Source organism: Psammomys obesus, unplaced genomic scaffold (assembly GCF_907164565.1).
Source record: "Psammomys obesus unplaced genomic scaffold, mPsaObe1.curated_primary_1811, whole genome shotgun sequence".
In the NCBI taxonomy this organism is placed as follows: Eukaryota; Metazoa; Chordata; class Mammalia; order Rodentia; family Muridae; genus Psammomys; species Psammomys obesus.
This window is the reverse complement of record NW_026592510.1, coordinates 1470709-1487053: the sequence shown is the minus strand read 5'-3', so window position 1 is coordinate 1487053 and position 16345 is coordinate 1470709. Positions and strand designations below refer to the sequence as shown.

At 39.0% G+C, this 16345-nt stretch overlaps 1 protein-coding gene across 1 annotated transcript in view; it reads left to right on the top strand.

Moving 5' to 3' along the window:
* Kif11 (kinesin family member 11) overlaps positions 1-16345 on the top strand; it is a 42440-nt gene that overhangs the window by 21976 nt on the left and 4119 nt on the right. Inside the window, exons 11-20 of the mRNA XM_055613722.1 lie at positions 2576-2663; positions 2972-3160; positions 3636-3843; positions 5662-5834; positions 9630-9755; positions 9833-9991; positions 11368-11474; positions 12027-12306; positions 13901-14123; positions 16058-16206. Of these exons, the coding sequence (XP_055469697.1) occupies positions 2576-2663; positions 2972-3160; positions 3636-3843; positions 5662-5834; positions 9630-9755; positions 9833-9991; positions 11368-11474; positions 12027-12306; positions 13901-14123; positions 16058-16206 (1702 nt within the window). The remainder of the gene's footprint in view (positions 1-2575; positions 2664-2971; positions 3161-3635; positions 3844-5661; positions 5835-9629; positions 9756-9832; positions 9992-11367; positions 11475-12026; positions 12307-13900; positions 14124-16057; positions 16207-16345) is intronic.

Here is a 16345-nt window from a genome sequence, read left to right as displayed (position 1 = left end):
ATTATTATTATTATTATTATTATTATTATTATTATTATTATTATTATTATTATAAGTAGTAGTCAATTCCATCACTCTACAAATAAAAGATTCCTAAAGTTTAAAAGTTTTCCTGATACACCTTGTCTCAAATAACCAAAAAAAGAAAAAAAGTTCCTGATAGAATCCACGTGGCTTAATTTATGGCATCTGTAACCCCACTGGCTTGGAGTTTCTGAGTAAGCCTGAAAGGTTCTACTGGTATCTGGTCTGGGAACAACATTGTCCCAGAGCCCGGGGCTGTGACTCTTCACAGCTCCCTGCTGCTCCAGTTCCTGAGTACGTTTGATAAGAAGTTATTATATGGAAGTTCCCAGAGAGATCATTTTAAAATGCATCCAGGACTTCTTAGCACTTTCAGTATATTAGGATCTGAATTAAGCTCAGTAGACTCTAATCCACCTCGCCCTTCTTCTTGTGTTAATAATCAAATCACAGCCAAGTATATTAAATGTTCTAAAGATGTCATGTTCTGAGCATGGGACGCTGGGTAATCTCACCCACACAAAGATGGGAAGTGTTAGCTCTTAAGCCAAGTGCTTACTTGTCTCCTGTATTGCTTCAGGTGACTCTTGTGGGTTGGTTTCTTTGGTTTCTGTTTGTTTGTTTGTTTGTTGGCATTTATTTTTCTTCCTTTGGTAAATAATCAATATTTCTGGTAATTACAGCCCTGTCAAAGTCAGCATTTTAAAGCTGTTGTATTAACAGATCCATCTGATTTTTCTCATGTTTTCTTCATTAAAACAAAAACATTAAGGGTTTTCTTAGTATATATTTAACAAAGATTACAAAAAATTGTGGTCTCTATTTAAGAATTCATATTCTGTGTACCAAAAGTTTAGGCTGTTTTTGTTGATCTGGTTCTTTCACTTGTACCCCAGCCCACGTCCAACCTGAAACCTGTGAGAATTTCCTACACTTAGTAGGGGCTTCAAGCCAGACATGGTGACACACACCTTTAATTCCACCACTGAGGGAGGCAGAGGCAGGTGGATCTCTGTGAGCTTGAAGCCAGCCTGTTCTACAGATTAGGTTCTAGGACAGCCAAGGTTCTATTACACAGAGAAAGCTGTCTCAAAAAACCAAAAGAAAAAAAAAGTAGCTATAAAAATGCCCAAAATGTTTAATCCTAGAAGCAAATAAATACATCTTAATATGTTCTAGCTAGCAAACATATTTAAGGCAATAATACAGTCCTGTTTTTAATTTTGTTTTTTAAAAAAACAAAACAAAACAAAACAAAATCCATGCTTTGCTTCTAGGATGGGGCAGGGCAGTTACCCATCCTTTCAGCAGGATATCAGGTCATCTTCATGTGTGTCTACTGACACCCTGGACGAAACACTGGCCTTAGCACATGTGATTGCTGTTTTAAACACACCTTTGCTCAGATCCTAACTGATTAACATAAACGCTGGAAAAAAGTACAAAGGCTAAGTATGTAAAACAGTTGTACATTTCTGCAGCATTCCAGACCTCATCTAGGCCTCTTTGATGGTTCTCATTGGTGTGGGTGGGGAACCCTGATGGCACCCAGTAGCTCTAAAGCAGGGATGTCACTGAATATCCTGATATGTGCAGGATAGCCCTCAACAAAGAACTGTTGTACAAAACACCTGAACTGCTGAAGCTGAGACATGCTGCACAAGGCCTAGTACTAGTGTAACAGTGCTGTCTGTACACAGACTAGTATAACTGGGTGTGGCATCCCCTGTAGATACTGAGGACAGATACTGCTCTGTAACATACTATGATTCGGTCTTCTGCTGGTTAGTCACTTATCTCACCCATTTCTTCAAGTCTTAAGCCCTTACTCCATCAGGGGTCATTTTTGTGTTACATATCACTGATTGCAGCCACATAGGTTATGTCCTTCCATCCCTCCTTTGCGTTACCTTCTTCTCAACATGCAGTTTTATTTTATATGTATTTCCTGATGCTAGGAACCAAATCCAGAGTCTCCTGTGTATTCGGACAAGCCCCCTGTCACTGACTCACTCCCTAGCTCCTTAGCCTCTCAGATTTGCACACACGCACCTTTCCTTCATAGAAAAATATCCTAAGTTTCAGAGTAGAGGTCAAAGGAGAAATGTTCCATTTATAAAACAGGCAGGGGCTGGAGAGATGGCTTAGTTGGGCCCTGACTGCTCTTCCAGTTGACCCAGGTTCAGTTCCCATCACTGGCATGGGCTCACACTGAAGTCCAGTTGCAGGGGGATCCGATGCCCTCTGCTGGTCCCCATGGGCACTAGGTATGCAAGTGGTCCGTGGACATAAATGCAGGCAAAACACTCCTATACATAAACTAAATATAAGTAAATCCTGTTTTAGAAGAGGCGACATTTGTTAGTTGCATTTTGCACTTGCTGTTTATCACCACGTAAGTAGTATCATGAGGGCGAGAAGTGTGGAGTTGAATTTGTGTAGTTGCCATAATTTTTGTTGTATTTTGTTATACAATAGGACTAACATTTTGTAGGATTTAGAAGAAAACATTTCTGTATAACTGCTATATTTGTGCTAAACTTTGTTTTAGAGCCATGAATGGAAAATTAACTGTTCAGGAGGAACAAATTGTTGAGTTGGCTGAAAAAATCGTTGTTCTTGAGGAGGAGCTCAGTAAGGTAGGCATTCTGGGTGATAATGCAAGGCCACTTGACAAGGAAATTGCAATCCAGTGAAGTCCTGGGAGGAACTTGAAGAATTAATACTGCTACATTAGACATTACTTAAGTTTAAATAAGCTTTTTAGGGGCAGACCAGATACCATTAAAAATATTCTAGTTTTTAATGGTAAACTATTACGATTTTTACATTTAAATAATTTGTGTTATTTTCCCAATATTATTAACTAGCCAAGTGTTTCACTAGCCAGAGTATTTTTTTTTTTTCTGATTCTTAAAGAATTGTTTAATGTATTCATTATATGTAGGTTACAGGGTTATTTGTGGATAGTAAAAATGAACTTGACCAGTGTAAATGTGACCTGCAAACCAAGACACAGGAACTTGAAACCACTCAGAAACATTTACAGGAAACAAAATTACAACTTGTTAAAGAGGAATATGTGTCTTCAGCTTTGGAAAGAACTCAAGAGAAACTTCATGATACTGCCAGCAAGGTTTGTCCTTTGTAGTGAAAACATTGAAGGGTGGGTAGAAATTCTTGCTTAAGCTTTGATAGTAAGATTTTAATTTATTCATTCCAAATGTTATATAATATATATCCATTTATGAAACAATATTTTATTATTTGACCCATCTCTTTTTAAACTGTAATGAAATTATTACATTTTTTGAGGTATATTTTTTGAGGAGACAGTAAAAGGAAAAACCGTTTATGAGCAAGCAGTTACTAGAATGAGTTTGCAATGTCAGTTTTCTTTGCACAGATGACTGTCTGGGAGAGAGGGGCTTGGTTGGGACTAAGCATTCCTGAGCATCTGGGTACATTAGCATAAGTTTAACTTTTTCTGATATAGTGTCTAAACTTTCGTGTCTAGTTCTCATCAGGGAGAGATCCTTATGGAACACAGGCACTTTGATTAGACTGTTTTTATGTTATCTTTTTTGTTTTGTTTGTTTTTATACATACAGTTGCTTAACACAGTTAAACAAACTACTAGGGATGTGTCTGGTCTCCATTCTAAACTGGACCGCAAGAGAGCAATTGATAAACACAACGCTGAAGCTCAGGATGTTTTTGGCAAAAACCTCAACAATCTGTTCAATAATATGGAAGAACTGATTAAGGCTGGCAGTGCAAAGCAAAAGGCCATGCTAGAAGGTCATAAGACACTGTTTGGTGAGTACAAGCATTGCTGTGGGTGTGTCCTGTGGGTATGTGTGTTCATGAATGTGGAGGTCAGAGAACAAGCTAAAATGTTATTTCTTAGTGTTGTTCTTAAGAGTTTTTTTGTTTGTTTGTTTGTTGTTATTTTGTGTTTTAAGACAGGGTTTCTTTGTGTAGCCCTGGCTGTCCTGGACTTAAGACTGGCCTTGAACTCATAGAGATCCACCTACCTCTGCCTCCCAAGTGCTGGAACTAAAGGCGGTATGCCAGGACAGCCAGTCAAGTTAGGTTATTTTATATTCTGACATGGGTGCTGGGGATCAGACTCCACCTTTGGAGCAGTCAGTACTCTTAACCTTAAGCCTCCTCTCTAGACCTCCTCCACCTTATTTCTTTTGAGACTAGTAGTGAAACTAGGCCTGCTCACTTGCTTGCTCTTAGAGCTCATGAGCACTGGCATGGTAGGCCTGTGCCATGGCACCTGGTTTATGCTATGATGGAGATGGGATCCAGGGCTCTGCATATTAAGCAGGTGTTCTGGCAACTGAGCTAAATTACTAGCCCATTCTAGTCTTACTGTCTGTCTTTCTGTCTTGAGACAGGGTCACTAAGTTGACTAAAGTGAACTTAAACTCACTCTGTAACACAAGCTGGCTTTGAATTTGTGATCCTCCTGCCTCAGCTTGAGTGCTGGAGTTAGGTATGAGCTAACATGTCTCAAAACGAACTCATTACTGTTTTAAACAACAAGAACAATTCAGGTGACAGTGTCACTAGTGCCTGTCTCACTGAACGGATTAGCTGTTTAGGCAAGAGATGAATATTTTTGCTTTCTTTACAACAAATTTTAGAGGTTTGTTGTTTGAGTTTAGACTTTTATACAATAAGATTTATCAAATTAGCATATTATTATAAATAAAATTTCTCAGCTAGGTGTGGTAGAGCACGCCATCTCTGTGAGTTCGAGACCAGCCTGGTCTACAAAGAGTCCAGGACAGTCAAGGCTACACAGAGAATCCCTGTCTCAAAAAAAATAAAAAATAAAAAAATAAAAAAAAATGCTGGAGAGCATAGTTTAATTCCTAGCCACCCGTGCACCCGCATAGCAGCAACTCTAGTTCCAGGGGATCTGACATCCTCTTCTCAAATGTTTAAGTGCACAGATATATACACACAAAATACAGAAATAATTTATTTTAAAGTCATAATTTTTTTGTTTATTTTGTGGATGTGTATGCATGTGTGTGTCTGTGTGTTTTATGCTTTCTTTTGAGATAGTCTCTCCTAACCCAGTTTAACCCCTAGCCACATATGTAGTTGAGGATAGCCTTGAATTACCTTGTGCTGTGCAGCTGAACCTGATCCTTCTGTCTCCTCCTCGAAAGTGCTGGGATTATAAGTGTGTTTCATAGTAATTAGGTGCAGTTCTCTCTCGTTAATAAATTCCTGTCTGCTATAAGACTGAATTTTAGATACTCAGTTTAGAGTATTCTAATTCTTCAATCCAGTGGTTCATGCCTCTAATCTTAGCACTTGGGAAGCTGAAACATGATTGACTGGAGTCAAGTTCATCTCAAATGAAGAAAAGTAGATTCTAATTTTAAAATTATTCTAAGATTCTAAGGTATACTTAAGTATGATATGCTTTTAACATGCAAGGGCTAATAGAACATTAATATTTACATCTTTTCTTGATTGTGTAGTAAGGCAATTCTTTAATGTAGTTATTGCAAACTCCACAGTAAAAAATTGATTTTGAGTTATTTGAAAGTGGTTTTAGCTGCATTTAAATATATTTATGCCAAAGTTTGCATCTCTTCTTTTTTGTAGGTAACCTGATGTCATCTAGTGTCTCTGCCTTAGACACTGTTACCACGACAGCGATTGAATCTCTCCTGTCTATCCCAGAAGGCGTGTCCACTCGTGTTTCTCAGATTTCTGATAGGATATTGGAAGAGCAGTCATTAGCAGCACAAAGTAAAACTGTGCTGCAAGGATTGATTGTTAGTAAATCCCTTAATGTTTTCACAGGGTGATCAATCATCAGTGTTAACTGCTCGTTCAACTTAAGCTTTGTTAGATAGAGCTGCAGGGCTTTTGTTTCTGTTTCCTCCCCCACAGAAAGACTGGTTTCCAAGAGGTTGTGACTAAACTTTGAAACTGTTTTTACTCATTTGGTGTAGTTGAGAGTACGAATAATTAAGCCATTGTAGTTCACATGTCTGTAACTTTAGCAATTAAAAGATGGAGGCAGGCTGGGCAGTGGTGGCACACACAATTTTTTTGTTGTTGTTGTTTTGGATTTGTTTTTTGTTTGTTTGTTTTGAGAAAGGAAAAGAAAAGATAGATACAAAAGGACCAGGAGATGAAAGCCTTCCTTGGTTTTTAGTGAGTTCAAAGTTACAAGAGGACCTGTCACAAACAAAAGAGTAGTAGTTATTAATGAGCCTTCTTGTCACCAGAGAGCAGCCCACGTGGATTCAAGAGACTTATGGTCTATTACTGGGGCTAGGTTAACCCAACAGGAGATAGCAGACAGCTGGTTTGGCCAAACATAAGTAGCCCATTTTCTTTATTTTAGTCTAGGGGTATGGTGTTGAGTGAGGGCGTATGCTATAACATTTGTGAGGTCAGAGAACACTCTTCATAGTCCTTCCACTGTACATTCTGGGATCAAATGCAGGTCATCCAGCTACATAGTAAGTCTTTACCTATTGAGCTGTCTTGCTGGCTCATGGACAGCTAATTTTAAAGCTTAAATAATATGTGGTGGTGATAGTAATATGAGACAAAATGTAATAATAATTCAGGGAAAACAACAAGTAAACTCTAGGGACGTGTAATATAATTTTTCGCACTAGAGTTACAAGACTAAGCTCTACTAGGCCTTACTCTAAATACTTTTCTCCATGTAGAAATATGCAGGGGTGATGGTATGCTGGGCATTTGCAGCACTTGTGAGGTTGAATCAAGGGGACCATGAATTTGAAGCCAGCATGAACTATATAAAGATTGCCAACCCAGCCTGAGTTATGAGGACAAAAAATCATTCATCTATTTGTTATATCTAATTGTCTTTGTTCTAAAATTTATAATATTTTGCGAATGTGTGTGCACATGTGTATTGTGGCTTGCATGTGGAAATTAGAGGGCAACTTATGAGGGTGAGTTCTCTCTTTGACCATGTGTGTTCCAGGGATCATATGTCAGGCTTGTCAACAGACAACCCCTATCTCCTGTGCCATCTTACCAACCCTGATTTACCTGTAGCCTATAATTGTATTGTTTTTCTAGAATGTTCCTGGACATATTAGTTATTTCTTTGTTAGAATCTTTGCTTCATTTTGAGAGTAATAATCTAATAATTTTTATTTTCTTATTTTTATATGTTTGAGTATTTTGTATATATGCCTATGCACTGTGTGTACACAGTCCCCTCGGTGGCTTGAAGAAGACATTGGATACTCTACTGGAGTCACAGGTGGTTTTGAGCTGCCATATGGGTGCTGGGAATCAAACTGGGTTCTCTGGAAGAACAGCCATTACCCTTAACCACTGAGCCATCTTTTCAGTCCCTAGTTTCTGTATAAATACTACAAATATTAACTAACCCTTTGGCTACACTCAGTGCTTCTATGATACAGATGTCTTCAGTCACCCAAATTTGACAGTTACAGCATTCTGTTACTAACTTCAGAACCTTCATGTGTTTGTTGATATATTTATACATAGTAAGTTGAAAATACTGCTTGAAGTCTGGTATGGTTGTGTCCACCTTTAATCTCAGCTCTTGGGAGGCAGAGGCAAGTGGATCTCTGAGTTTGAGGTTTTATATAGCAACTTCCAGGCCAATACTGAGACTGCCTCAAACAAAACAACCAAGCAACAGGAGGTAGGGGACATGGACGAATGACAAAACCTCTGCTTGAATCAAAGGAAGTGATGACGACTGTTCTCACAGAATTTGTTGAAATTAGTATGCTTCCAAAAGACCCATACAGCTTCTTTACTATACTCATTTCTCTTTTTTCTTGTCCTTTCTTTCTTCCTTCCCTGTGCGCTACGTGCAGGCATATGCTCATAAATGTAAGCATCGGTGGGTAAGAAGCCCAAAAAAAACAACCTCAGGTATCTTAAGTTGCTTTTTTTTTTTTTTTTTTTTTTAATTTTTAAATTTTTTATTTATTTGAGACAGGTTTTATCTGTGTAACATGAGCCCTCACTGTCTTAGAACTCACTCTACTCTGTAGGCTGGTCTTGAACTCAGAGATCTGTCTCTGCCTCTGCCTCTGCCTCCCAAGTGCTGGGAATACAGGTGTGGGCCACTGTCTCCAGTGCTTTCTTTAAAAAAAAAAAAAAAAAAAAAAATTTGATTTATTTTTATAGTGTGTGCAGGGTACATGTTGCCATGGTGTGCTCATAGGGGTCCGGGGAAAACTTTGTGGAATCCGTTTCTCCTTCAACCTTCACATGGGTTCTGGAGATGGACTTTTGTGTCAGGCATTCTAAGTGAGCTCTTGAAACATGCTCATCCCCAGGGATCTACCTGTCTCCAACACCACCTCCCTTCCTGTGCTGAGGTTACAAGGATGTGCTACACGCGGCTCTTTTGTTTGTTTTGGTAATGTGGGTTCTGGCAAAAGAATTAACTTACCAAATGCAGCCTACTAACTTATTTCTGTTTAATTTTGTATTTATTTGTTGCACTTTCCCTAGTGAAAGCATCTTTACATTATATTCTCAATTTCACATGTTCTTCTTCAAGAACAAGAACACACAAGTTCTATACAATAAGCTCTAAGTCACAGGATCTTTAGAGTTAAATACTTCTAGTCTAAAAGTGTGCTCCCTCCCTCCCTAGGTGTTTTGAGTTTAGGTCTTACTCTGTATCTCAAGTTGGCCTAGAACTCACTATGTAGTCCAGGTTGGTTTAGGGCTCATGTTAATCATCCTGCTTTTACCTCTTGAGTAGCAGGGTTTCAGGCATGAGTTAGTGTTTGGCTCCAAAGGCTTCCTTTTTTTGTTTGTTTGTTTTTCCTGTTTATGTTGGGTGGAAGGGTATGTACAAGTGAGTATGGGTACCAGAAGTTGGCATTGGATCTCCTGGAGCCAGAGTTACAGACAGGGTAAGCCACCTAATATATGTACTGGGAATTGAACTTTGGTCCTCCACAAAAGCAGCACATGTTCTTAACCACTGAGCCATTCTTCCAGCCCCCTAGGGCCTACACTTAATAATTTTTTTTGGCTTAGTTTTTTTGTTTTGTTTTGTTTTGTTTTGTTTTACTAATAACCTAAAGATGTTTACAATTCATTATGTTAAAATGTACCTGTAGAATTTGTTGTTTTCCTATGCAAGGGCTCAAACTAGAGTTCTAGAATCTTAACCTTTACTCTCGTTTTTCTTTTCTGAGTTCTATTAGACTGTTAAACTTTCACTAAAAAGGCAGGCATCGCGGTTCATGCCTGCGATCCTGATAGGGTGGAGGCAGCAGTAACAGGAGTTCCAGATCATCCTCAGCTACACAGTGAGTCAGGTCAGCCTGGGCCACAAGATGCCCAACAAGCACAAAAGAGAATTCAGCATTTACTATACACTTAGTGAATATTGTTTTAGTTACTGGAGCAGGACTAGTGATATAGGTGGAATATCCAGCTGTGTCGCTCTAGGTTATAAAGAATGTCAGTTCAGAATTTTGGATTTGGGTGTTTGGTTGGTAAATATCTGACATCTATCAGCCAGGTTAACGGAAATGAAAACATTCTTAAGAATTTGCTTTGTTTGTTTTAAAAACCAGAATGAACTTGTGACTGACCTTCTTGCTTCTCTGAAGACCATCTTAGCCCCGGGTGTGGTTTCCATCTTCAACATCAACAGGCAACTACAGGATATTTTTAGGACATCATTGACAATGGCTGAAAAGGTACATATGTGACCTTCTTAATAACTCAAATTTGAGAGGTTACTTAAAAAAGAAACTAATTTTTTTTTTCTTCAAAGATAGAAGATCAGAAAAGAGAAATAGACGGTTTTCTCAGTGTATTGTGTAACAATCTACATGAACTCCAAGAAAATACAGTTTCTTCCCTGGTTGAATCGCAAAAGCTTTGTGGAAGCTTAAATGAAGAGCTGAAGATAATAAAGGAAACCCATTCGCAGGTATCTTTTAACTGGTGTCTCTAATGCCTTAATGAATTTATTAATCTATGTCACACAGTCTGAATGCTACAAAACTCTGGATATATGAGGTCACCACAACCACTTTGTTTCTGATGGTAATGTGTGTAAAATAATTGTGAATACTTCTTTGGGCGGAGGTTTCCTTCCTTCCTGTTTGCTTGTTTGTTTTGGACACAAGGTTTCTCTGTGTAGCCCTGGTTCTCCTGGAACTCTGTAGAGTAGGCTGTTCTCGAACTCAAGAGATCTGTCTGGCTCTACCTCCCGAGCGCTGGGCCTAAAGGCGTGCGATACCACTACGTGGCTTGAGAATACTTCTTTAGATGAGTTTTTTGCATCAGGGACTCTGTGCTTAACCACATCATGGCAAACAAAATGGTTCTTTCCTCCCAGCAAGATGAAAAGGACAGAAGGCATGTCTTTAAAGGAAGATTGCTATAACGTTTAAAGTGAAAATGTTGCAACTTATTTTTTTTTCCTTATGTGATATGCATAGTTACTATTTGATAAACTCAGCCCTGTCTTCTCTTAGTATCCACCGCAGCTCCAGTCCTTTATTCTTGGGGCCTGCGTAATAGTGAACACCCGAAGCTTGGTAACCAGCCCATTTCAGTAGGGTCACACACTTTGTTTATTCACGCTAAGACTATATCGTGAGACCCTTTCTTCGAGAAGAAAAAAAAGCAAAAATACTTTTGGTTAATTAGCCTACCCTTGCATTCCCTACCCCTGGTAGACAGGGTTTCTCTGTGTAGCCTTGACTGTCCTGGATTCACTTTGTAGACCAAGATTCACTTTGTAGACCCACTTTGTAGGCTGGCTTTGAACTCATAGAGATCTGTCTGCCTCTGCCTCTGCCTCTGCCTCCCCGAATGCTGGGATTACAGGAGTGCACCACCAGGCCCAGCTTTTTTGTTAATTCTTCACTATTTTTAAAAGTCCTAAAATGTTCCTTTAATATTCCTTCCAGGGCTTTCCTCTATGTGTGAGAGGTGAAATTAAAAATATTTTGTCAAGAATTTATATAATTCATCTGAGTGTATTGTTATGTACTTATAATCCCAGCGGGGAATGGCTGAGGCTGGATTGACAAGCAAGTGGGAGGCCACCCTGAGCTATATAATGAGACCTATTTATCTCAAAAACATACCATTCATCCCAGAGGCAGGCAGAGCTCTGTGTTCTAGTATACAAACCGTCCGGACAGCCAGGGCTATTACACGGAGAAACTTGTCTGGAAAAACAAAACAAAACAAAACAAAAGTAAATTCCTACCTGTCATGCTACCACTTATATACAGAAAACAACCATTTAAATACTAGCATTTCAAGCCTTCTCTTTCTCCATGTTTCTTGCAGGAACTTTGCCAGTTAATCAATAGTTGGGCAGAGAGGTTCTGTACTTTGGAGAAGAAGTGTGAAAACATCCAGAAACCACTGAGCAGTATTCAAGAAAAGACAGAGCAGTAAGACTTTTAACTTCTTTTAAAGTCTTCTGTAAACCTGGAATGATTTTCAAAAGGAAGAAAAAGTTCACGTGGTACAAACAATTCTGGTTTCTTATAAGTAAATTTGTGACTTACTTACTTTTATTTGTGTATATGTGTATACAAGTATGCTCTTTCCTTCCCACCTTCCTTTCTGGAGATAGGACCTCACTCCTGAGAGCTGTGACTTCAAAGCAGTTCTGCCCCAGCTTCCCAAGTGCTGAAAGCGTCCCAGGCTGGAGGCTTTAGTTACTTTTATGATAACCTCTATAAACATGTTTGCCAGCTAATTCCAAAGCAAGTGTTCTTGATGGCATCTATTGATTGCCTTTTTTATTCGACTTGTGGTTTTCCTGGTTCTCCATGAGTGACTGATTTTCAGTTGCTGCGGGGGTTGTTTTGTTTTAGTGTTTGCTTATTTGAGAGTCTTACTCTATAGCACACATTGCCCTTGGACCTTGACTTGTAGACCACACTAGCCTTAAACTCAGGGTTATTTTGTTTTTGTTTTTGTTTTTTTTCTCTCTACAGGAAGTCTACAGATATAATCAACAAAACAACAGTTCACAGTAAAAAAATTATTGCCGATTCTGATGGGTTATTACAAGAACTCAGACACTTTAACCAAAAAGGCACACAGTTGGTTGAAGATTCTGTAGGATGTTGCAGTTCACTCAGCAGCAACCTGGAAACTGTATCTCAGAAGACCACACAGACTTGTGGGACCCTGAACACAAGTGCAATTGATTTTTCGGAGCAGTGGACATCCTGTTTAAGCAAGAGGAAGGAGGAACTTGAGAACTTGATGGAGGTAATATGTCTGTACCTGGAACTAACTTTAGGGAGAATAGCTGTAATCAGAAATGAAAATATTCTTGACTTAGAATTGATTTTAAAACATTATATAGCCAGGCACGGTGGCGCACGCCTGTAATGCCAGCACTCTGGGAGGATATCTGAGTTCGAGGCCAGCCTAGTCTTCAAAACTAGTCCAGGACAGCCAAGGCTACACAGAGAAGCCCTGTCTCAAAAAACAAAATAACAACAAAAACATATAAGCTGGGCATACTGGCATACACTTTTAATCTCTATGAGTCTGAGACCAGCCGGGTCTACATAGTGAGTTCCAGGGTAGCCAGGGCTACATGGAGAGACCCTGTCTCATACAAAACAAAACACCAAAACATTATATAATCTTTTAAGATATAATAAATGACTTAAGCTTTTATGTGTAATGCTTGCTATGCCTACACATGATGATGTTTCATGTTTAGCATGTCTTAGTTCTGAAATCTAATTTACCATTTACTTCAATTTCTGTTCTTTATTCTTTGTTTTTGACTGGTCAGTCTCTTTAGGGAAGGCAGGTACTCTTTCCTTTAAAAGTTGTATTTTATTTGATGTGTGTGTGTGTGTGTGTGTGTGTGTAAATGAACACCTCTGGAGGACAAGAGAAAGCATCTGATCGCCTGGCGTTGGAGTCACAGGCAGTTGTGAGCCCCCTGACATGGGTGCTGGAAACCTAACGTGAGTCCTCTGGATAAACAACAAGTGCTCTTAATTATTAAGCCTCTCTCCTTCCCCTTAAAATTATTATTATCGTGTTTGTGTGCATGATGTGCAGGCATGTATACCATGGTAAAACTCCTTTCACTTTTATGTACGTTCCAGGAACTAAACTGAGGCTGCATGATTAGGAGCTGGATTTGGTGGTACACAGCTGTGATACCTCCATTTGGGAGCAAGGTCTGGGGGAATCAGAGCTTGATGAGTCTAGTCTGTACTATGTAGTCTTAAGACTGATTCAGAAAGAATGAAACCCTGGTATAACCTGGAGACCAAATCCAGAACCTGAGATGTGGGCAAAGACCTAGCTTCTTTGTGGCCATCAACCCAGCCTCTCTCCCCTCTTTCCTTCTTTCCCCTTCCCCTCCTAGCTTTGAACTCATTATTTAGCCTGGGATGGCTTCAAAGTTACCCACTGCTTCTTTCTCTCTTCCTCCATGTGTGTGATTAAAAGTGTGTACCCCTTGCTAGCTTAAGACCTAGTGTCCTAAAAAAAAAAAGTTTTCAAGTAAAAGAATAAATTATAAGCTATAGAGCAAAATAAGATGTAAGACTTAGCCTTTAGTCTTGTTCTTTGTTGTTGTTTGTTTTTGTTGCTGTTTTTTGTTTTGTTGTTGTGGAGTAATGTTAGGAATGAGTAGTGAGAGAGGTGGCTTAGCAGCAGTGTTCCTCGGGTCCCCAGCACCCATGTTGGATGGTGAATATAGGGACTAATTGCCTTGTTCTTGTTACTTTAGTATGTGTTTTTGTACTATGGAAAGTTTCAAGGTAATAAAAGGGTACATGAACTATAAACGCTTATAAATTTTGTAATGAAAACTTGTTTGTATCTTTCACAGTTTATAAATGGATGTTGTGAGGCTTCAAAGTCAGAGATCACTGAAAAATTAAGAGGATACACAGCTGCTGTTGAGAACCAGCATAGTTCCTTTGTTGTTCAGATAACTTCTGATGAAGAGAAATTAAAAGCAGGAAGCCTAGAGCTTGACGAAACTATAAAAACTGGTTTAACAAAGCTTAATTGCTTTTTGCAACAGGATCTGAAATTAGATATCTCAACAGGTATTTCATTTTTACTTTCTAAGCTTCATCTTACTTATGCAGGGCAGATATGGGTGGATTTATTTATATACTTTAGTGCAGGGCCTCTGGAGTCCAGGTGAATGGGTCCTTCTGGAGCTGGAATTAGAGGTGGGTGTGGTGCCACATGCCTGTGAGCCCAGTACTCTGGGAGGCAGAGGCAGGCGGATCTCTGTGAGTTTGAGGCTAGCTTGGTCCACAAAGTGAATCCAGGACAGCCAAGACTATAGAAAGAAACCTTGTCTCATAAAATAAAACAACAACAACAGAAAGAATAATGTATGTTCTTAACCACTAAGACACTTCTTCAATCTCCAATGGGTATTTTAAAACAAATAGAATTGATATAAAGTTTTTCAAATGGAATTCAACTATATACAGTGTTAGATTTAGATACTCTTTGAAACTGAGGCCTGCCTTTGCCTTATAGGAATTTACCACTTTGCTATAATAAATTTAAATATAAAAAAAATCTAGAACACCAAAATAATTTTAATCCAGTCTTAGCTATCTTCTTGTCAGCGGTATGATCCTAGATATTTGGGCACAATAGAATAAGATTTCATAAACATTCGGGAAACTGGCTTTGTTAAGAAAAGACATTTTAAAGCCTGGTGTGGCTTAAAAGCATGCATATAAACAAGCCAGTTGTCTGAATGTTTGTGAAATTCTACAATTTCTTTTTCTCAGAAGGCTAAGGGAAGAGAATTGTCTTGTGGAGACCATCGGCTACATAGCACGACCCTGATAAAAGAGAAAAAAAATGTTGGGTGTAGTAGCACACACCTATACTAATGGGAATCAGGAGGTATAATAAGTAGGGTGGTCAGGAGTTCAAGGCCATCTGCAGCTACATCGTCAGCTTGAGGCTAATCTGGGCTATAAGAGCTCCTGTCTCCAACAAACCAAAACCGAAAAGCATTTTAAAAACGAGTGAAACTTACCAACTCTTTTGTCAACACTGTGTCTAAAAGGATGTTTTAATACCAAAAGTAGTAGGCCAGTAAGTCTTCTTTAATGCAGGGTTCACTGTGTGGTGCATTTGTTTATGTCCCTCTTTGTCATTCATTGGCATCATTTAGAAATCACCATTTTTAGAGATCAGAAATGGTAAAGATTGGTAAATCACCATGGTTGGTAAGCTATTTTACACAGATTAATAGTTGTCTTTTCATTGGATTATAAGTCATAAGTCATTGAATTATACAATTTTTGAATGATTTTGTGGCATATAAATTACATCTCAAAGCTCTCTTTTAAAGAAGTAATTATGAGGAGTTTATACTAAAGAATATTGGCAGGGGGCCGGGGGCTGTTCCTAACATGGACTCTACTGCCTGCTTTTGGATTACTTCCGCCTTGCAGGGCTGCCTTGCCTGGCCTCAGGGGATGAAGATATGCTCAGTCCCCATGTGACTTGATGTGCTGTGGAAGGTTGATATAGGGCGAGGGGGGCTCCTCTTTTCTGGGGGCCAGGTTAAGGGGTACAGGGAAGGGGGGACCCTTGAGATGTAAAGTAAATAAACTGAAATAGATAAAAAAGAATATTGGTTTATTTTGTTTCTTTAATCTTTCAGATTTATTGTTAACTATCAATGAAAATGGAATGTTAAGTGAAAGGGCAAGTCCTTTATAAAGAAATATAACTGCTTAAGAGCAAGGCACATCAAATTTATAATGAAATGATTACTCCTTTCAGAGTTGGTAAAACAGACTTAATTCCATTACCCCAAATTCATTCTTTGGCATAGTACATCTTCTGTGTGTCTTGAGGTGGAAGCTTCTCAAGTTTGGATGTAGGTGACTCTTGAGAATTGTCAGAGCTATTAAAGATCCATTACTGCATGAAAAGTATTACAGACTTCAACTAGCGTGTGCCTTAATCTTCCTCTGTCTTTCTAATGTTCGCTGTAAAGGTTTGACACCAGAGAGGAAAACTTATTTATATCCATCAACACTAGCGAGAGCTGAACCCCGGGAACAGCTCCTTGAACAGCTGCAAAAGAAAGAGCCCAAGCCGTTAGCGATGCCAGGCTGCTCAGACAACGACACAGAGAGCAGTGAGGTAAGATTGAGGACGCACCTTTAGACCGTTCCCATGATTATCAAAGCTCCACTTTCGTATAACGTATATGAAAGCACAGTTAAGAAGAAAATCGCCTTTATAACGACTTTGGTTTGTCTTCCCTGAATGTCCTGGAGGT